The sequence below is a fragment of the Crocodylus siamensis genome, chromosome 4 (assembly GCF_052110815.1).
Source record: "Crocodylus siamensis isolate JL-2025a chromosome 4, ASM5211081v1, whole genome shotgun sequence".
Lineage (NCBI taxonomy): Eukaryota > Metazoa > Chordata > Crocodylia > Crocodylidae > Crocodylus > Crocodylus siamensis.
In genome coordinates, this window is record NC_143398.1 from 230,474,469 (window position 1) to 230,497,049 (window position 22,581).

A 22,581-nucleotide genomic window follows, 5' to 3' on the forward strand; every position below is an offset into this window, starting at 1 on the left:
TTAAGTAATTTGCCCATTCCACAATTACTGCATCTCAGTACTGTAATCAGTTTTCACTTACTTGCTTTTTTGTTTTCACAGTTTGATTATATCAACTTCTAGATTATGCAGAGAAATCAGACTGACTGAAATCAACATAATTAAAGCTAAATTACATACATTCGGCCCCTTTTTTTTTAAAAAACACCACAACCAATACATGCAGCAAAGCAATAACCTCCAGCACAGATATTCTGAAGTTAAACCAATATGAAAGTTTTTCAATGAAAAATATTGTTTGTATTTTATTTTATTTTAATGTGGCATAGTAAAAATCTTTCTAAAACTTACCCCATGTATGTTGTGGTGCAGCTGTAATTAACTTTTCAAAAGTTACCAAAGAAGGCTATTTAATTACTAAACTATATAAACCAAATTCATGCTACAAATTTTGAAAAGTATACAAGATTACTAAACATTTCACCAACACAACTGTATCAATTATTTTTTCATAAAATACTAATTTTAATACATTACGTGTAAAGCATCAATTACCTTATGGGGTAGTGGTGGTTTAAAGGGAGGTGAATGGTTAATAGAGCCTCACTAAAAACAATACTCTAATACACTGACTAAAGACAAGGATGAATACAAAAAACCCCTCATCTTTCTTTTATTGTCTTATAAATCTGATCTGATCATTATATCTGCCTACCTAATTCAAACCCTGAAGCTCTCCATAGTAAAGAATGCCAAATCGTTGGCTCATTTTGGAATATAGGTAACATGTCCAACCCACTAAAGAGGCTACCAATTTATATCAGTTTTGGTTCCAACAAGACTTGAACATGTCTTCTGAAATTCTCTTTCACATTAAATAATTGCCAGTTAGCAAACCTTTGAACCATGCTCTCTTACAGGAAGAGTACATCCTCCCAAATTTTCTGAGTCCCCCAGTAAAACATTTTGCTATCCTGAACACTTAAATTACTGGGATGTAGTCTAAATTAAATGGAAACTTTACCCACATCTAAATAATTTCTTAGTACTAGTAATTAAAAGGTCACAACAAATATAAAAAACGAGTCACAGACTTTGCTACTGAATTTGTAGTAAATAGTGGCAGAGCAACAGGCAGCTTCCCATTATTTTACAATTCAGGTTTGCCACACTTAAACTGAAGAAATGAATTCAGATTGAAACAATACAGAGTTTAATTCTATTTTTATTTATAACAGACCAGCCTGTTGTTTTATGCTGACAAATGCTTTCAAGTCCTTTTTGCAGAATACAGAATAAACATCATGAGCTAGCAAAGACATCCTATAACTCACCACTACTGCCTACATAATAGGAGTTCAGAGGTCTTTTTCACTACCTATCTGAATTCTCTCACTCTATGAACGTCCTGTACAGTAGGCCTAATCCTGTAGTCAACCTCTATATGCAACACCCATTGAAGAAGTCAATGGGATTTCTGGGAATGCAGCAGCTATAAGACTGTCTATGCACTCATATGCAATATGCATTAAGTATAGATAAACTATTACTTTACTGTTACACAACCGTTTACTTGTACAGTTTATTATACCTGTCTTAGACAGCCTGCCTGTGCTTTTGCTGCTTCCAGAGCTATCTCCTCTTGTCAAAACCGAAATCCCACTGAAGCTGCTGGCTTTGGTTACAGCTGGCTTCAGATTGCGGATGGAACTATCAGAGTCCGTGCTGCTCCAGGGACGGGGTTCAGAGTACTTCAGCTCATTCTCAGTACTGCTTTGATGGCTGTTGGCTGATCTTCCTGATGCTTCCTTATTGACTCTGTAATTTATAAACTAAGCTTTAAACACACATCCCCATTGCAAGATAAGATATAAATATGAAGGTGAAATGCATGCAGAACAGTTGGGGATTTAAAATAATGCAATAAATACCTAAATATCTGCCGTCTTTGCTGTGTACTATTAGTTTCCTCCTCCAGGATTCTGTTGACATTTTTAATAAAATAGCTTAATATTTATTAGTAAAATTTACATAGGAATTAAATTTTAATTGTGAAAGTTCTTACCTTTTTTCAATAAGATAATTCTCTTGGGAACATAGGGACTAAGGAAAAAAGTACAGAATAAAAATTAGTATTAATGATTCCTAGAGGTCCTAGTCAAGATGAGGTGCTATTGTTCTACGCACGGTTTATGTATATAGTGCTAGCCCCTGCTCTACTAAACTCACAGTCTAAAAAAACATGTCCCAATTCTCAGTCTATTTTTTTTCTACATAGGTTTTGGGATGACTCTCACTGTCCACTACAAAACTGTCTCAGAAGTTGAGCTGTTGTCTATGCAAAACATTTCCCATTGGGATGGCTGGGTGTGAGAATCTTATCTACTGCACATTAAACATAATGGAAAAAAGACCTGGAAAACTGCAGCAAAATCAATTCCATTTTCCCTGTACTATTTTGCCTTCAATTCCTTTTTGTGATTGTTCCTCAAAGATTATGAAAGAAAGTTAAGGGGGTTGACTCTAAGATATAATCATGACACTCTATAAGAGGGTAAGACCAATGTTTGCTTGGCACAGCTATCCTTGTAACTAGAGCAAATCACTCCAAGTATAGCTACAGCTTCCCTACCTGCAAAATGCTTCAGCTGAATACTGTTTAGTTTGGCCTCCAATCCCTTAACCAGAATCAGCTATATTGGAAAAAAACTTTGCTTCTATCACCATAAGTTACATCTACACAAGGACCTTCAGCTGACACTACTGTGTTGGTCACAAGTTACACCTCTTCATAGGTGGGGCCCCACACCAACCTAACTTTATTTCCAAAATTGTGCAGCGTACACCTGAACTGGCTTACCTGCAATACTGTTTCTCTGAAAATACTATCTGACTGGATTTCTGGCCTTAAACTGATAAATAATAGTCTGCTATCTCAAAAGGCCTTCTGACACACTGCCAAGTTTATCACACTGCTTTGAAGAGTCTCGTTTAACAGAAGTACTGAGATCACAGCCTCACTCTGCATCAGATAAACCCTAGGACTTATCTCAACACAAATGAAAGGTCCATAAACACCAATCTCTTCAGAGATATAGATGATTCAAAGTACACCAAAGCTACAGGAGCAAAGACACCGGTTATCTGTAAACTTGTACAGCAAAACTGAAAAACCTACCAGGGACAAGGGCAAGCAATTAATGGTGACCCATACATTTTTTCTTTAAAGGATTTCTGCTTTTTGCAGCTTTAGAAATATTTCTGCATGCAAAGTTCAAAAGACTTGTCAGTTGCAGTAAAATGTAACTAAAGATTTAATGAATCCAAACATATCAGGTGAACTAGATTAATAACAGCAAATAACCGCAAAAACAATGATTCAAGTCACAGTTGGTGGGGTCGGAAGGGACCTGAGCAGATCATCAAGTCACAGAAGTTCATTCCAAAGCTTTAGGCAGACAAGGTCCCAAAGCGTTACTAATTCTTGAGAAATACTATACAGGTTTTAGGGGACTTTGTTTTGGTTTTTTGCTTCTTCTAGATATAAAGCAGATCTAAAAGAATCTTTTTCATACCAGCAAAATATTAGTCCTGCTGGTTTTCTTTTTAAAATCAGACCAGTCCTTTTTTTCCCCCCAATAACTAGGAGTTAAAAATGGTCACTTTATCCAACTGTTTTATGTGACACATAGGATAAATGTCTTAATGTAAAACAGTTTTGACGCGTCAAAAATCTGTATCATCTGCTTCATCTCTCATATTTGCCAAACTCACTAGTTTTTGGATCATCCACAAAGTCTTTCTGGAAAAATCAAATCTGACAATACCCGAATTTAATTTCTCAATGGAAAATTACTGAAAAATGGAAGGGTGTAAAGTACAAATAACAATTTAAGGATAAAAATATGCTTTAATTATTCAAAAATATGCATTAATTATTCCCACAAAAATATTTAAAAAATTAAACAGAATTTTACCACTACAGTTCAATGCAAAAGAAAACCAAACACATTAAGGTATGGAAACTCACAATTATGCCATTTTAGTTCTGTTCTGTAATTGCAATTATAATAATGATCAGTTCATTTCAGTGAGGTTTTTTGGGTCCCTGGTTAGATTAAAATGATTTTAATACAGTTTTTTTTCCTTCATATTTCCACCCACCTCCTAGAAATCGCACTAGCTCTGAGACATTTAATTTATCCAGGGAGAGTCCCTAATCTTTCAGGAGAAACAATGAGTGTACAGAAGTTCATATTTTTTCTCCCAGAGCAAAAGCGGACATCTAGAATAAAAATAACTCAGAAGCAGAATGAAGTGGCTCCCCAAAGTAGGAGACAGAAATTCTGTACAGGTAGCCAGTGTGCTTTGCTGCTTTTTCCTCCCCATTCCACAGTGGGAGTGAGAGCATTCATGAGTCCCAGCCAAGCTGGGAGCAGAACATGCTTTGGTGCCTCCAGCTGGAAAAGCCCAGTGCTGAAGCACTTAGGAGTAGTGTTCTACTCCTGGCTTGTTCCCTGCCTGAATCATACTGCCGCATTTGGGGGCCAGGACACATACAAGCATACTCCCTGTCCAGCCACAGCTGAGCTGGAGCACAGCATGAAAGAAGGGAAAAGTTGGAGAACTCCTCTGTGCACAGCACAGACCATGCCACCCACCTTCGCTGGCCCTGGGGATCCCTGCCCTCATCAACTTAATAAAATGCCTGCAAAGTTCTCTGGGCTGTGTGCTCTAGGGAGCCCAGCATTCACACTGTAGGCTCTTTACTTCTCTGTCTGAACTTCTGTACAGGTCAGTTTTTCTTGCAGGAAAAAAAAATCTAGAAGAGGTGTCTATGAATATGTATACACAGCCACTGTTCCAGTATGGAGCTTTTTAGGTGGTTCTGGATGGAAACCAAAGGGAATTAGATAGACAAGCTGACCAGTGCCACAAAACAACAAATACCCATAGTGTAACAATGGGTAGGCCAATGGGCCTAACAGCGGGAGGCAGGGGCACCAGAATGGAGCTAAGTGAGTGCCTCATCATCCCATTCCCCATGCCATGCCATTCCCTGCCATGGCTCTGGTTCTGGTAGCAATGACGGCAGCACAGCAGCACTGGTGATGCATGACGCAGGAGCAGTGGAGAGGAGATACAGCTTCTCTTTTTTTGCTGCCAAAAGTCATTGTTTAAATAGTTACTTAACACAGGTGCTGATGGCAAAAAAAAAAAAATGATAAGACTTCCTCCCATGGAAGCAAACCTTTAGCTGCTTCCCACAAACAGCTACCACCCAGGGCTCAGTACTGGCCCGTTATGCCTCTACAAATATCCCACAACATTAGGGAAATTTGTCTGCATCTCATACTAGAAGCTTGAGACTTAGTATCCAACCAATGTAGCAACAGAAAGGTGTTTTTGTTTGTTTGTATGTTTTTTTAAATAAAAGAACAACCTCTCCTTGACTCGAACTGTTACTAACCAATTAGTTATTTTTAAATCTTATGAGTGTAGAAGAGTAAGATTTAATCAATAAGAATCACTACAGTCAGGCTGCTAAAAAATGTGCTATTTATCTGAAAAGTTAAATAACATCTTTTCCATCTCCCCACAGAAATCAATTATTAATAGTGTGAAAGGCTTATGGACTATTAAGAGAAAATCAAAACTTCAGATATCTATTTAATCAATATGGAAACATTTTGATGACTATTCAGTTCAAATATATATTTTGAAATATTAAGATTATGCCAAAAAACAAATGCCAAGATAAAGTCAAAATTATCTAAGTTCTGTTCTTTTGTACTGAACAGTAATTCACAAAACAGGAATATTCTGTTTTCATGGCAGGGTATCTTTTGATTTTATTTTGGTCATATATAAAAGCAGGTATAACAAACATGTACTTACCTTACAACAATTGTGGTTCTTTAATATCTGCTGTCAATATATATTCTGCTATTGGTAAACTTTATATCCTATACACTCAGGTTTGGATTCTTTTTGCCAGCAGTATTCATTAGGACTACACCTGCAACCCAAGTGTCCTAGTGTCTCCCATACAAAGGCATAATGAGTGAGGCAAGGCCGCAACCATCCCTCAGTTTCTTTGCCAGTGCAGAATCCAGGTGTTCTAAAACATTAATAGCAGTGGGGAAGGAGGATAGGTCATGGAATAGACATGGATAGCACATCTTGCCAGCACACGTGACTTACAGTGACTGTAGGGGAAGAACCAATATATATTCCATTGTTGGAGATGCATGATCAGTTCCTTAAACCACAAGAGTCTATGCAAACAGCAAATGGAAGAGAAATGTCCAATATAACCATAAAACTTCAGTGCTTCTGCTCAGAGCTAATTTCAGAATTAATGTATGCACTGAACTTCAAACTTCTACCCTACACATTTCCATTAGTGAAACACTTTTCATGGAAGCCACAGCAGCTGGCTGAGGCACTGGGACATGGGAATAATCCTCAATGAAGGACCTAAGCCATTCCTGAACATAACTTCAGGCAGATATGACTGTCACACTTGGATTATATGTGCATAAGCTAAAAAAAACCCAAAAAACTTGAGGGATATCTTGAACAGCTTGGTATTACCTCAGAAGGATAGCACCAGAAGTGCAGGTTAGGGGGAAGTTTAACTTGTCCTTCATTGGAATGCAGCTTGTAAAATAAAATAAGTAAAACTGAGTTGAGATGGCCATAGATTATATTCAGCAAAAAAATTAGGGGCAACCTAAAGTTGTCCCTGTCCCTAAGAAATAAAGCATAGAGTTCTTGCCCTGAAACTTGAATGATTTCCACCATTAAGACAATAATTCTGTTACAACAAAGACTGTCTTAATGGACAAATAAAAAAAAGAAACAAACAGCTATACACTCAAAGTTTTTCTGCATGGCCTCTGTTTTGAGCCCAGGAACGGTGCTGAGCTGCATGCTACGTTCACAAAACAGGTATATAAATCACTAATAAGACCAGCTATGAAGCAGAATCTGTCCTGGGACAGAAATACCTTTGCCATCGAACATCCTGGAACTGCTGCTACAAAAATTTATCCTTTTGAAATTCATATGGAGTTTCCTTATCTGGTTCTAACTCTTAAGGAATTAAGCAAATGGAGTCTGTATGGAGCCTGTTACCTGTGATAGGGACTTTTTGCAAGTGAGCTAGTTGCTTAGGTACAGATAAGTCTTTGGAAATGACAGATCAAATGGCAGAACTCTGGATTGCTAATCCAGAATTTTAAGTACCTCCTATGTTTGCTATACGAAAATAAAACATAGATAATGCTGAGAGCTGTGTACAAGTCCTATGAACCTAGAGATGGACTTACGGAGGCCAGAGTTACTGTCTTGAAACTGAATCCATGGAAAAAGAAATTCAACTAAAACAACAAGCTCTCATGGGAGTGGGTTCCAGAAAATGGCTGGAAATGGAGTGGAATCAAGCCCAACTGGCTCCAAAATGGCCTCATTTATGGGCATTACGAAGTTTCTTAATATGAACATGTACAGGAAATCATGCAGTTTTTCTGGGACAACTTCTTTTGGAATCTGCAGGATGTGCCCCCCCCCACCAATCCTATGTAATAATGTACTTGATGCTAAAGGATGAAATTGTGAGATTGGCAGTTTGTAGCATCTTGTCAGAGTGTCTAAGCTGCTTACAGTGCTCCCTGTTTCTTGGCAGAGAGGAAAATCTAGTTGTTGGCTGACTTCCTGGCTGGTTGTGAGCCCCATGATGCCCAAAAAAGCCAAGGAAGCTGGTGTAAGTATGATGGTATGACCGATGAAGAAAGTACTAAGGGAGTTTTCAAAATTCCTGCTCTTGGATAATTGTAGTAAGGCTTAGTATTTATGAGGTATGGGGATTAAGTGGCCTGGCCATACCTAGCACATCTATCTTATTGAGCATGAGATGGTGTCACCTCCCTGTTATCTAAACTCGAGAAGCAGAAAGAGTGCTCCTCTTCTAGGCATGAGCCATGTGAGAGGGAGTGGCAGGTAAACCCTCAGTACATTTATTTAACCAGTACTACTGAATGTCAGAAGAATACAACTTGTCCAGAAAACATGTTGAGTAAAATCTGGCTTCTGTTGAAGTCAACGGACCAAGTTCCAAGTGGAAAGTACAAAACGAAAAATTTTTGACCGCTGACAATAGCAGCGACTCTGGTGCCAAAAGAATGTTGAAGATTTCAGTTAGTACAAAAAGCTTAGCAACTAGATACAGGCAGCATATGAATCAATGACACAGACTCAAAGACTGCTTTAGGTGATGATATTGGAATTGGAAAAAGTTGGAACCACATGATACATGACTTCTCAAAGGAGCAGTACTCAAGGCATAGTGATGAGCACTTGTGTATATACTAACTGAACACTTCTGGGGCTCTGAATTAGCTTAAAAGCATTATAACAGGATTTCTGCTTTTTAATGCTAAGACTCTGGAATGGGCTCCCAAGTGAGGTGGTATTCTCTCCTACCTTGGGGGTCCTCAAGAGGCTGGACAGATATTTGGCTGGGGTGATATGACCCTGGCACCTGTTCCTGCCCGGGGCAGGGGGTCAGACCTGATGATCTGTTTAGGTCCCTTCCAACCCTAAGCACTATGATACTCAAGAAGGTGAAATTAGCTCTATGCCCATGAGGGAGTGGTACTCCTTTCTCCACAACTTCTGCTCTGTCATGAAGATTAGACTTGCATTTCAGAATTTAAAAAAATCCTAATCTGAACAAGTATTTAAAGATGCTTAAAACAACAGAAAGTGATCTACATAATGAAGAAAAGGATACCACTCTGACATGTAGCCACAGCAGTAAGAAAGAACTTAAGGATGTTTGGGGTCAATCTCTCATTTATGACCTCAAGTGGGAGGCACAAGGACACTCATGGTATGTCTGCACCCTTCTGTGGTGCTCTAAGGATAGGACACTCAAGCATCTCTCATCCATTAATACATACTCATGTGGGCACTTCCAAGACCTCCAGCAAGCCTGAGAGCAGCTCAAGAAATGCCCCCTTGGAGCAGCCACTCCACCACATGTCAAGGTTTCCTTCTTGAGAGTGCAATGGAAGCAGTACAGACTTTTTGACATGGCATGGGCATGGCCCTAATAGACACTGCAGGCCTAAAAAAATCCAAACTGGAGTATATGGGCTGCAAACATACCAACACTGGATATACAGAGACATGTACTCAAAGAACTCTTCTGAGTATTTTTAGTTTAACTATTGTTTCTTATATTCAGGTAAACACTTTCTAATGAGACACGACAGAGAAAGTGAATATATAAAAGCTAAGAGAGACAAATATAGAGCTAAAAGCAGTAGGCTGTTTGTATGTTGATAGATAATATGTATGAATATAAATGCATTTCAAAATATCTGGATGCAGTAAAATTCATCTCCTAAAGTTAGTAATGTGGAATTAATGCCACTCTAGGAGAGCCTAAGATACTTTTCTGTCCCCTGCATCTTCATAATGTTCCTCAAACATCATCGAGAACTATTAACTAAATCATAGTTGCAGAATCTTCATTGTTTGATAATGTGCAAGTGAGACACAGACCAACTGATTTTTAGATCTATGACAGAATCCATAGCACCAGGAATAAAAATATCATATTGCAACTTGAAAAATAGGCAAATTTGATATGGAATTAAGACACGATAGTGAAACCTGGTAATCTACTTCATACAGTTACTTGTCAGATTAAAACCTTTAATGCACTGCTTGTCCAAATTCCACAGATATTGTATCAGGAGGAGGGAAGAGACTACACAGAAACAGGAGAAAATTGGAAGCAAGTACTGTGAGCCTGTTCCAGATCCTGTTAAAGTAAACTAAGTTCCCCATAATTCAAATTACCTTTAGATTATGCCTTTTGTACACTACCAAACAATACTTTTGGCAAAACTGTGCCCCTTGCACAAAGAAGGAAAGCAATACCATTAGAAAAAATATTTATACACAAATTCTGAACTGTGTATACATGTATTTTTGAAGTGGTTAGGCTGAAATAAAAGGTTCCTTGGATAAGTAGGCCATTGAGCTTTCCTCTTCATTTAATACCTACATCTTGTGCAAATATTCGTTCTCTAGCTCTCTGGTACTCTTCTTCTCGTTCTTCTATGGATTTGCTTCTTCTGTCATCTTTTAATCGTATTCGCATCTAAATTAAATAAGCGATTAAGTACCAATTTCTACAGGAGAGTAGTATGAATTTGTAATCAAGGCATCTATTTAAAACAAATTAAAATTTCTTATATTTACCTGGTTATCATCTTTGTCTAAACTAGAGTTATCTCTCTTAAGGATGTACCGTTTCTGAAAATCTTCACTTTTCTCATCCTTTATATGCTCACAAAACTTCTGATCAGGTCTAGAACAGTATTTAGAAAGAAAAAGTTGTCTTTGAGACAGATTGCAAGTAATTCATACATTCATATACAGCATATGCACTTACACATTTAAAGAGGATACACTGATACCAAAGGAAACAGACGTGTCAAAAACAGTATGGCTTATATCAAGTATATTATCCCGACTGAAATGATAGGTTTCAGTAAAAGTTTATTGTCCTGTTAATTCAAAAAGTTACCTAAATCCTTCCATACACTTGCTGCCATGCAGCATACCAAATCAGCTCCTCCTTCAAAGCACATATTCAATTTCCAAAGAAAGGAGTCAAGCAAACAGATACCACTGAGGACTCAGAAGTTCCCCCATGAATCCACAGCAGTAGCCATACAAGGGACCTCAGGCATTCATGAGACTGAAGGTAAATCAGTTAGACAAAAACACCTGCAAACTCATTTTGAGGTGTACCAGAGGATAGGAGATGGGAGTGATGGAACACACACAAACCTTTAAAACAAAAGCAGAAGGAAACTAAATCATAAAGTCACTGAGACAGCCAGGATTTCACAAGAACGTAACCAGAAGTCAGAATTAGAGTAAAATAAAAATATATATATAAATCAGTTTCATGAAAAGATCATGGGACTTTCTCCAAACTGTTGTTTCCAAAACCACTGTCTACCTATAAGGACAATTTTTACAATTTACAGCCCTAATCTGTTCTCAGACAACTGAAAATAATGCAACTATCCAAGGGTATAAACATTATATATTTGTATAATCTGTATTTCTTGCTTCATTTATTATTTGGGGCATTTGTATAAAATCTGGATCTATTTTTTTCTGTAAGAAGTTAACTGTGGTACTTTTAACGAAACCTAACTAACGATTACTGGATGCCCAAACTTAATTAGCAGGCATTTCCGAGAACCTTTAGACTGTCTTACCTCTTTCTTTTAAAGGTCCCTGAATTTATTGCCCTGCCATCACCAACTTCCCACTCCACTGAGACGTCCCAGTGTGCACTGGGTTGTTGATGTCAGTAACATCACTGATCGGCGCTGGAGCGGGGAATCTGCCTATGAGGAAAAGGCAAGTTTGGTTTTATTCAATATGGAGCAGATCTCCTCCAAGGCTGCCTTTCTAAATTCTTATTTTATATCCCATGTGATTTAAAATAAGAATACTGAAAACATTAAAGAATCATTCTATTGTCTATAGGTTAAATGAAATGCCTGCTAATTAGTAATTATGTTTATGAGGGCTTCTAGAGGCCATTTGTAAGATGGGGTATATTTTTGGGGGGGTTGTTTCATGTTTGGGTAGGTTTATTGCTGTTGTTTTGGGAGGAGGAAGGGGGGTTGGAAAGAATAAAAATATTTGAAATAAAAATGAATAAAAAGAGTTAATCTGTGAATGCTACTTATTCCCTACCTGAAATTATCACACTCTTTAGTCTAAGGTATCAGAATTGGTGGGTATATAGATGAGATACACCAACTTAGAATTCAAAGCTAAAGCAAAAGGCTTCAAATAGATGCTCTGAAAATACTGAACAGCCATCAAAAAAATTGGCACATCTTGACATTTATTTACTTTTCATTTTTACAGTGCTTTAAAAACACTGACTAATAATAAAACCAAATGCCTTCATTTGTTGTTTTCCAGATTACAAAATTGAGGAGCAAATCAGAGGTACTCCATGGGATTAAAATTCAGGACATCCAGTTTCCTAGTATCCCTTGCTCAACAATCAAGTTTCACTAAAATGTATTGGATAATTAAAGTAATGAACAATAATATGGAAAGAGATACAGGCTTCCTACAGCTATGCTCTAAGGAAAAATTTAGTCCTTCATATTTCTGAGAAAAAGACAGAGAGAGAGAAAGCATGTGAATATAGACAAGTATGTGTGAAAACAGGTGAGTTATCTGAATTAAGCAGCTGGGTGAATTGTAGAGATCGCGTGTTCCCATGTTACCCATGTCCTATCCACCATGATGCAGACCGTAGCTGGTTGTCAATCTGGTTGCTACTGTCTACCCAAACGATGCTCGCTACTGTCTACCCAAACGATGCTCGCTTTTATGTCACATGCATACCTCTTTTGTAGAGCACGTTAGGTCCTGTCTCTTTGGGGAAGACAATCCTGTTAATTACTAAACACCAATCTTTAGGTTGAAAGGTACCGTATTAAAGTAAGATTGAAAGTTTTTTCAAAATTGTCCAACTGTTCTTTATACTTGGATTCTTAAATTCTGACGGCAATCAGGAAACTATATTTTAATACAATTCATCTCTAGTTTCTGTCTTTAAACAGCCAAGATAAAATTCATACAAGAGACAGAAATACAAGTAGTAACAAAGTAAACAGGGAAGGTTCAAGCCAGCGTGCCACCAATCAAGATCTGGTGCTCATTTTTTTGAGACTATCTAGAACATACGTGTGCATACATCTGGTGCCCGTCTCCTTTGGGAATGCATCCAAAATTAGCGTGCATATATTTAGAGTGTAAGAGAAATAACTGATATAAATTCATATTGAAATGCAAAGAATTACCCCATGGTGGGACTCAGCCAGGACTGCAATCAATACTCTCATGTCACAAGGGGTTAGGGTTTTATACAAAGCTCTCTAAGTGAAGCAGTTCATATTCCACATTACATCTGGAGTATGAAGATCTATTTGGCACCACCACTTGCTTGAGCAAGCCCCAAGAGTTGAACTGATGGAGGTTGTTATCATTGTCTGAACTCCATTGCCTGTCAAACCCATGTATTAAAATGGAAGAATTTTTTTCAAAAACAACTGTACTTACATTCTTGTACTGCTAGTTTTATTTATTATGACTGACTTCCCACTCTGGTCCACGTTGTGCTCCAATCCAAAGTAAGCAGCTACTCTGTGCAATAGCATCCTATGGTAAGAGGTCATTGGAGGGAATTTCTTTCGTGGAATTCTGAAAGAAAAGAAATATTGGTTTTACAAAACAACAAGAATGATTTTGAATATTTTTTCTTTAAAAGAATGCAGCACTTACTCATTATTACCAATGAAATCTAAAATTTCCTGTTCTAATTTCAGCAGCATCATTCTGTCCCTGAAAATAAAAACATACAACACATCTCATAAATAAGATTCTTCAACAACTGCAAATGTATGAAAGGCAAAAAAACCCCCATAGGTTTGTTCAAATAAGGACCAGGTAACAATGGCAAATTAGCAGCAGGATCACAAAACATCTCTGCATTTGTAAGCATTTTGGAACAGGTATTTTCAGAAGCCAAATGTTTACTGTCTTCTGTTGAGCTATATTCTACTGGACCAACTAAGTGACAATGTGTTCTCTTGTCGTGAAGGAAGCAGAAGACAAACATCCTTTTCAATGTCATTAACCACCAGGGTCAGAAGAAATTATGGTGGATGAGATGGTGCTCCCAGGTGAAAGGAAACTACTATCATGGTAGTTGCTCTGCTCCAGAAGGACTCTCAAATGGTTCCAGATCTTGATTCGTGAATGGTGCTATAGCCTGCTATATCCCCAGGGAGCCAGCTGCACTGGCGTGAAACTTACCATGATGGGTCTGGGGGAGCAGCATGTTTCCAGTGTGCTGGGGAAGAGGGTCCAGGGAAAACCCAGGAAATAGGCAGGCCCCGAGGGCATGAGAACATATGCCCCAAGAAGCCTGCACCGACTGGTCCAGAGAGAGAACCAAGTAGTTTAAAAGAGGACGCTGAAGAAAGACCTGGTGTTTGGTGTCCCCCAGAGTGGGAACAACCCAGTGAGACCAGGAGCTGTGAAGACTAAAGGAGAAGAGATCCCAGCCAGCCAAACCCTCATGAGCCATTAAGACCCTGATGAGCCACAAGTGAGGATTACCCACACCTCCCCAAAGAGATAAGTAAAAGCAGATGGCGGGGTAGTGTGGGTTCTCCCAGCAAATCCTTAGAGCCGGGACCAAACAGGAGATATCCCCCATGGGATGGCTGGCAGGGACTGGCTGGGAAGAGGGAGAGTATGGAGCTGCTGAAAGGAATGGAGTCGAGGGAAACTGAGGTGGCCAGAGAAAAGAAGGGATTTATTTGCACAGTGCACCTGAGTTAAGAAAAGCAGGGCATGAGCCAGATGGTGACAGCCTGAGCCATCAAAACAAGAAACAAGAGGGATTTTTTTGTGTGTGAAGGAATTGGAAGCATTGGGGGCTGGGAATAAGAAATTCCTTTTGAATTTACTTTCCCCATGTAAATGAAGAACAGCTGAGGAGAAGGATTCCCAAAGGATTTGATTTATAGTTAAACAGAGCTCTATATCCTCCACCTAGGGTCTTCAAGGAGATTAAGTCTGTAGGGCCTGAAGTAAGGTCAAGAAGAGACAGGGAAGAGTTAAATAAGTTGATACAAGGATAATTATAGAAATTTTGAGTTTGTGAAGGAAGGCACAGAGACAATAAGAGAGAGAAGCGAAGTGAAGTGCAGCGCAGCCCAGCAATAGCACAACTGGCTAAGCTAAGGAGAGATTCAGCTAGAGGAAGCAGATGTCAAGGAGCTGTAAAAATAAACTTTGGCAGAACCTGAGAAGAGACTTTCCTGGGCATCCCCCACTCTAAACCAACACGGAGCATCTACCATCAACCTGAGAGGACAGGGGCAGGGTGAAGGGGAGGTAGAGCCCTGCACAAGATCAGTGACCCTGTCAGACTGACCTCTCCTCGAAGATGAACAGTGCAACATGAAGGCATTTAAAGCATGATTATATATTAGATTTAGTAAAATGTGACTTTTGAATATCTTCACTATTTTTTAAACTATAGAACTTTGTTCTCAATTAAAGAATTGTCAACATTAAATCAATCCAAAATATTTCATTCAATTTACCTGGGATTATTTTTTAATGTATTTACTAAAAATTCATGTAGATCTATGCCAGTTGAATCTGTATATTCTTGACTGGAATCTAAAAGAAATATATAATACAACACTGTTAAACAAAATAAATATTGATTCTTTCACACATATTGCTCTCACTCTGTAAAAGTACATACAAAATAATAATTAAAATTAGGAATCAGATAAATGGAATAGATCCATAATTATCCCCTTCATTAACTGATCACGACATCATCCCCAAATATATCTTCCAAGAGCCAAATAAGACACAACTAAAGTTTCAGTCCTCAGGTTCAAATTGTAGTTAAAACTAAATATTATCAGTTAACAAACTTTCCAGCATTACACAATTGCTGCAGATGCTAGCCAGTAACAATTTACCCTTAAAAAGATTCATGATTTGTATTGTTAGAAACTTTCATTCTCCATGCCTCTCCTTCAATGGAACTACACATTAAGAAGAGAGCTTCTTCAAGAAGTTCGAAGCATCACCTCAAGGAATAGGATGTTTGAGATTACCTAGCCCACTTTCTGGCTATGCTGTCAAACTCATCCCCCCCTTCAGGCGGGACTGGACCACTGGGCTTCTTGTGGGCTGAATCTGGATGTGGTGGCAGCAGCAGGCAAGTGAGTGATGGCAGTGGCAAAGCAAGTGGTGGCACAGGGGTTAACACAGTTGTTGCTCACCCCCACTGCCAACACACATTGTCAATGGAAGGCTCTGTGCCCCGTATTTCAGCAGCAGGCCTCATCCCTACTTGCATCACTGCCAAATTCCTGGCACCTCTGCAAGCCCCTCTGGCCAAATGACCTAGTTCTGTGCACCAGATCCAACCTGCAGGCTTTAAGTTTGACATCCCTGCTCTGTTAGACCATGGGGTAGTCTTTGTGATTCAGTAGTTGCCACACAAAGCAATTCTAATGCTCCGAGGGTTTGTGCAGACACCCATTATATTCTGTTCCAATCATAAAGCTTAACAGACAAAAGTTCATGGAAAATGGGTCCAATACCAGCCCTTCTGTTTGAAGTAGTAGTAGAGGTCAGGACCATCATCTCTTTGGTGGTGAAGATTTGGCATATGAAAGAGTTCTGTGCTCATCCAGGTAAGAGCTGAAACCTGAGTTTTCCTGGAAGGACTCCAGACCCTCTGAAGCCATGTGAGTAACAGCACTTTCACCAGCATAGGAGACTGTTTATGTGGGCAATCTGTGTGATTTGTTGCCCCTCTCCACACTCCCAACACACACTGGTAGGGTAACAATGGAACCAAGGACAGTCAGAAGTGCTCAGGGCACTTAGTTCAGTCTGGTTCTTAAATCTGAAAACCAGAAGGCAGGCTGCAAGGGGCACTTATGATAAAACATTTGTCAGAAGTTGAAAAATGCAGTATGCTTAATTTTTATTCCTTTGCCATGTATGCATAATTAGTAGTTTAAGTGAGTAACAATATCATAACCATGATCATTACCGGGAAACTGGTCCCTAAAATTAGACACCTTGTCATTTTCAGCACCCTCAGTTTGGAGAATGTTTAGCTATCACAGGACAGATCTTGAGCTGGACCTAAAACAGCTGTCCATCTCCACTATTTCAGTACTCTCTTCCTTCAGCTCCGCATTAACGAGAGAATCATTTTATGATCTGTTTTGGGAATATTCTCATAATAATGGGTGAGTGAACTGGGGTAGTTTAAAGGAAGAACCCTCCCCCCCTTTTTCTTTTTGTTTAAGAAATTCCTAAACACAGTGTAGTTAATTCAAAGTGTTTGGATTAATATTTCTGTACAATTTATTGAAACAAAACCTGTTTTTTAGCTTCTCGGATTCACTCATGAGCTAATGCATATATACAAAGTTTTGCTACTTAAAAAAGTGCCCAAGCCATCAACAAGGACAAATGTCTATTATTTTTTTGTCATGTCTTCTCTAGTTATAAGACTACTGGGTTTTGGCAAACTGAAAAAAAAAATAATTTAACGCTGAGATTATTTTTACTCCTGCTATTCCATCTCCTCCACCTTCAGTCCACAGACCCTAGACTTCTTTTTCATCTTTGGTACTACCAAAACAAAGCATTACCCATCAGTATTTTCCACACAAAGTAGGACATAATCTCAGCCCAAGCTCATGGGAGCTCAAGGGTGACTCTTTTATATTGTCCTAGTTCAGTCAACTATCCAAAAGGGTAAAGTCAAGTAGAGGGTTCAGGGAACCGAGACACTGGCTTCATAAACCCCCACGTCAACCTGCGTATTAGAAGAGAAGCCGTATAAAACAATCCTGAAGATCAGAAAGCTCCTCAAAGAAACTGCACCTCCCAAAATGGATTCTTCCCTCCAAAAAGCCCATCTCTGATATTCTTCATTCATTTCATATAAATTATTTCAGTCTATAATGTGCTAGCATGTTGGGAGGTTAAAATTAAATAATTTAGGTAATGAACTGCCCTATTCTCTATGCATGGTGCATGCATATTACCTTGCTAATACTGGGATTCTGGCAATCAATAACCTTAAAACATTTTTTTAACCAAATACAAATAGTAATACTGGGCACACAAACAAACCCAAAACACTTGCAGACAAGTCACATTTGGGCTTTTCAGTCCTGACACTAAAATACATAAAATAAATTCCTCTCTCTTTTCAAGAGCAGTCATGGAAAAGAGATAAAAGGGACCTGATTTTCAGCAAATAATCTCCATCAGCATGAATAATATTGATACACTAAATCCTGTTAACAGCAAGATTATTTGCAAAAATGGATTTTACATGTATAACTTCTATCACTTAAGTGCACTTATATTAGTGCATCAAAAATTGTATGCATACACACAAAATTAGCATGTACACAAGCACAGACTGTGGTTCTTATGAAGAATTAAGCCTTTAGTCTTGGGTAAAAAGTCAATATGAATTTGACATTCAACACCATGGAAACAGTCACAGTAGTTACTTTACCACCAAAGTCACTCTAGGTTATTAAGGACTTCTAGATAAACTAAACATACAATTAAATAAAACAGACTGATAGATAGCAAACCTCTTGATAACATTTTTCTGGATAATTTATCACAGGATTTTTCCTTTTCCGTTTCATCTTTTGTGGGCTTCTCTTCTCTTTCAAAAGACTGCAATAACTGGATCTGAATTTTCTCCTGTTGAAAAGTAAAATCAGTCATACTGTAAACTATTTTCAACTGCTCCATAGCTGTACCCTAAAACTGCTTTGTAACATGTTAGTTGTATAATAGAAAAGGAACCATAAATAATTATCTTCTTATCCTTTCAGCATCCAAGTGTTTAAAAAAATATTAAAATTAGGCTATAGAACATGATACATTTTAATGTTTTATAATCCACATACACTTCAAAACATGTTTGCTATTTTAAAATAAATTTTAAAAAGATCAATCAAGATTGTGTGAATATATGTTGTATGCCTAAGTAAACATAGTGCAGGCTTAATTTTTAAATAGTGAACTGCTCACTCAATCACCAATTAGGTTTTTTATTTCAAATGATCACATATCTCCCCAACTAAGGAACTAGAGTCTGAACTCTTAAAATAAGCTATCACAGTGAAACTCCAACTTACCGTTCTTTTACAGTACATACTTTCATGTATTAACAGCAGATTTTACAACCGTTATCCAAGCCTAGAATTCTTACTTTAAACATTAATATATATTTTCCTGGAAAAGTATAATCCTACATAATCCATCCCAAAATCCAAATGTTTAAATACAAATAGATACAAACTAGATTTAATTTCACAAAGACAAATACTGTATTTACTTGAATAGAAAGTGGCCCTGATTATAAGACAAACTCCAAATAATTAGATTCCATATATGGAAAATTTGTTATAATTTTCCAGGTATAGAATCTAATTATTGGCAGTCTGCCTGGAATTTGTCCCCCTTTCACTGTTACAGCGGGGAAAATAAATTTAGAGGATCAGGTAGTTCTTTGCTCTCTACTTCCCCGCCTTTTTCCCTGGCAGCCCCTTCCCCCACCCCTTATTGTCACACCCTGCTCTCCCTGAGCAAATGGAAATGAGAAGCAAATTTGAAAACAATAACCTTGAAATTAAACATGGCTGTAGCAATTTGCACACAGTACTTACAAACTTAATTCATCCACAATTGATGCGTGTTACCTTTTTAAAAAAACTGCTGCAAGTTTTAGCACAGGTATTTCATAAACACACTTTTGAGCAGCACTTTGGCACCTATTTTTTTACATCTAGTATAAATTTTTTTTTTCAAGTTTCTTTTCAATGGCCAAATCAGTTCCAAATTCACTTTGAATCAAGTTCTAAAATGTCACTGAGCAGAGCTCAATTGTTTAAATCTGTGTGGCTGTACCACTGGGCAAATATTCTCCTTCCCAGACCCATCTGTCTGGGGCTTTAGATACTCCTCAAATTCACTACAGGTATCTAGGTGTAAGCTCCATCACCATAAAATTGTGCAGCTAAGTTTTCCACATTTGGGGAAACTCACAAAGGTCAGCCTGCCTGGAATGCAAGAGACAGGCCTCATCCTAGGAAAACTACTTTCATGATCATGAACTATGCACAGTATTAATCCAAAGCCAAAAGGCTCATGATTTACCATGTAGTTCATTGGGCTGGGCGCCACCAGAGTCAACAGCATTTGAAGTCATGGAGAGCCATGACATTGTATACCCAGAATCTCTCTTTCAACCCCTCTCACCCTGGCGCACACAATTAGTATGGCTCTCCACTCCCCAGTGACCCCACAGCTCAGCACTGCTGAGTGTGTATATATGCTCCAGATACCCGCTACGAAAGATCCATGTGCTCATTAGTCCTCACTCATGACTGCAACCGGGTGTTCTTGTCACAAGTCCTGGGAGTCTCCAAAAACTTATGTGCAGATGAGGCACAGGGCAACCAGGTCCAGCTTTAGCTTGTGATGGGTGGGGCCACATTAATCACATGCACCAGACTAAGAGGGGCCAACAGAGGGATTCTGGGTATGCAATGTAGTAGCTCACCATGACTTGAAAAAGTCTCAGCAGTGAGGAAAACTGCAATTAAAGAGCAAAATCTTAGGGCTTATTCAGATGGGTTGCAATATTTGCCCAATGTGGGCCATTTGTTTTATAGTTATGCTCAGTGTTGGCTGCATTTAACCAACTTCATAGCTGGTTTCTATTGTTGAGCACACGATGCTTCTGGCAGCAGTTTAATGATAGACTGCTATTTAATGAGGTTTCCTTGTATTTGATTATAAGACGAGGGCCTTTTTGCCCATGCCAACTGGGGGAATAAAACTTGTCTTGGAATTGAATAAATACGGTAATTTTGCTTTTTAAATTAGACTGACTTATAACAATGAGTAAAATGGATAATTTTGCTTTTATGCCTATTTAATCTTCTGAGATAGCCAACAAGGATAACAGTAAGCACAAAGTTCCAAAAAAGCGTTTGGAGGATTGCAGCACTTGCATACTAGCAAGTAACTTCTATTATTTCATTTCAATAAATAGATAACAATTCTATGCACAATCACTGATTTTTTAAAATTTATATTTCTAATGAGGTTGCTTACTTCCTAGATTGTATCCAAAACAGCAGGGGAGAATAATATTGAATTGGTCTACTTAGCTACTATATATGCTGGGTTTTTTCCTCTCTCTATCTTTAAGTTAGTACTAAAGATGCTACTAAACACAACCATATTATTTCTCTACATATTTATTTTCCAGTCAAAGGGAAGACTTTTAGTTCCTGACACAAACTTTTGTTTTTTCTCAGCTCATCATAAACCCAAATGCACATATCATATGCAATCCATTCCCCCCTACCAAATAAGCTGGACTTTGGCTGCTCTCTAGTTACCTACACAGTCATTTTCAAGGAAGTGTATAAAAGCAAGCTAATTTCTTACTAGGAGATTGTGTTTGTATGACTTTTGTTCACTAATAAGATGCCACTCCTCTTTACAAGTCAAAACTTGTATGTTTTAGGAAGCAGGAAAATATTCATAAAACATCAATGCCAATCATGCTTTTTCACCTTAATCACGTTTCATCTAGCAATTGCTTAGTCTGAATTCTCTCAACATGAAAAATATGCAAAATTTGTTTAGGTTAAACACCTAAGAAAATAATTAAACTTTAAGTTCTTTCCCAAATATAACCTGTAACAATGCAGACTGATCAAAAGGGAACATCCCATTTGGAAAAACACATTTTCTCCACCAACATCAATTTTCTGAGATCATGCATTATTACTAAATATACAGCTTCCCATGCTTTCTGCTTTGTTTGGTGTAAGAACTGTTGCACCTAATGAAATACTGCACTTCCCTGGAAAGTTGCAGAAAAATCTGGTTTTAGCTTTCATTGCCTAGGTTCAGCCTTACACACTGTTAGGTCAGCCAATTCTACGGTAGGCATGCTGCCTTAATAGAATCCTCACTGCAACTCAGATCCAACTTTGCCATCAGGACTTTCAATTCTCTGGTCTGTTCACATAAAAATGTCAACAAGATATTATTCACATTCGTTATTAACAGCTCTCAGTAAGTAAAAGAGTCTAAAAAGTCATTCCAATTTGCAATGCACCTACCACTTGCTGCTAACTTGGCTTTGGGCTTCAACACCTTTCCAATACTATTGTTCTTAGACATACTAACAATTGTAGGATAGCAGTGGAAGCAATTATCACCGAAGCCAGATTTCTGACTAGACTGCTTGTAAATAAATTACTCCAGCTTGGGAAACGGACTTGGAGGTTTGAGGTATTACAGAATGTGATTTAAAAAAAGATCCATGGCCTGGTTTCTGCATTCATTAACCATCTCTAGCATTACCAAAGAGGCCAACAAACAAAACAGTTCTGTCCTGCACTCATTTTCTCTTTGGGTTGGTTTGTTGCTCTAGAACAGGGGTCTTCAGCCTTTTTTAATAAGTGTACCTCCAGTGGCTGGATGAAGAGCAGATGGGGGGAGTGAGGGGGAGATGGCACATAGCCGGACGTGGAGAGGCGGCAGCATGGGGTGGTGGGCAGCGACAGTGGCTGCTGTGTGCAAGCTTCCCTCCCAACTCGTGTCCAGCCAGCCAGACAGTGCCTGTGTGGCCCAAAGAGGGGTGCTGCTGCCCTCCCCCTCTCCCCCTGCCCCCTGCTCCTGGGAGGCAGCAGCACAGGGTAGTGGGTGGCAGTGCTCGGTCCCCACCTGCCTATGAGTACCCCCTAGGGCCTTCCCAAGTACCCCCGGGGGTACTGACAGCCCTTGCTCTAGAACAAGGCTGTCCAACTTCTAGGTGGTGGGGGATGCATGCGACACAAGCTGCACTAGTGGGGGCTGCACTAC

At 38.7% G+C, this 22,581-nt stretch overlaps 1 protein-coding gene across 8 annotated transcripts in view; it reads right to left on the bottom strand.

Moving 5' to 3' along the window:
- R3HDM1 (R3H domain containing 1) overlaps nucleotides 1-22,581 on the bottom strand; it is a 109,300-nt gene that overhangs the window by 69,921 nt on the left and 16,798 nt on the right. For 7 of the 8 annotated variants that reach the window (XM_090045864.1, XM_090045861.1, XM_090045858.1 and 4 more), the window contains 9 exons: nucleotides 18,276-18,390; nucleotides 15,222-15,300; nucleotides 13,387-13,446; nucleotides 13,165-13,305; nucleotides 10,258-10,366; nucleotides 10,061-10,156; nucleotides 2,045-2,082; nucleotides 1,911-1,961; nucleotides 1,571-1,797 (listed from right to left, as the gene is read on the bottom strand). In XM_090045864.1, coding sequence (XP_089901990.1) covers nucleotides 1,571-1,797; nucleotides 1,911-1,961; nucleotides 2,045-2,082; nucleotides 10,061-10,156; nucleotides 10,258-10,366; nucleotides 13,165-13,305; nucleotides 13,387-13,446; nucleotides 15,222-15,300; nucleotides 18,276-18,390 — 916 coding nt within the window. The remainder of the gene's footprint in view (nucleotides 1-1,570; nucleotides 1,798-1,910; nucleotides 1,962-2,044; nucleotides 2,083-10,060; nucleotides 10,157-10,257; nucleotides 10,367-13,164; nucleotides 13,306-13,386; nucleotides 13,447-15,221; nucleotides 15,301-18,275; nucleotides 18,391-22,581) is intronic. The other variant, XM_090045859.1, reaches the window with a different exon arrangement.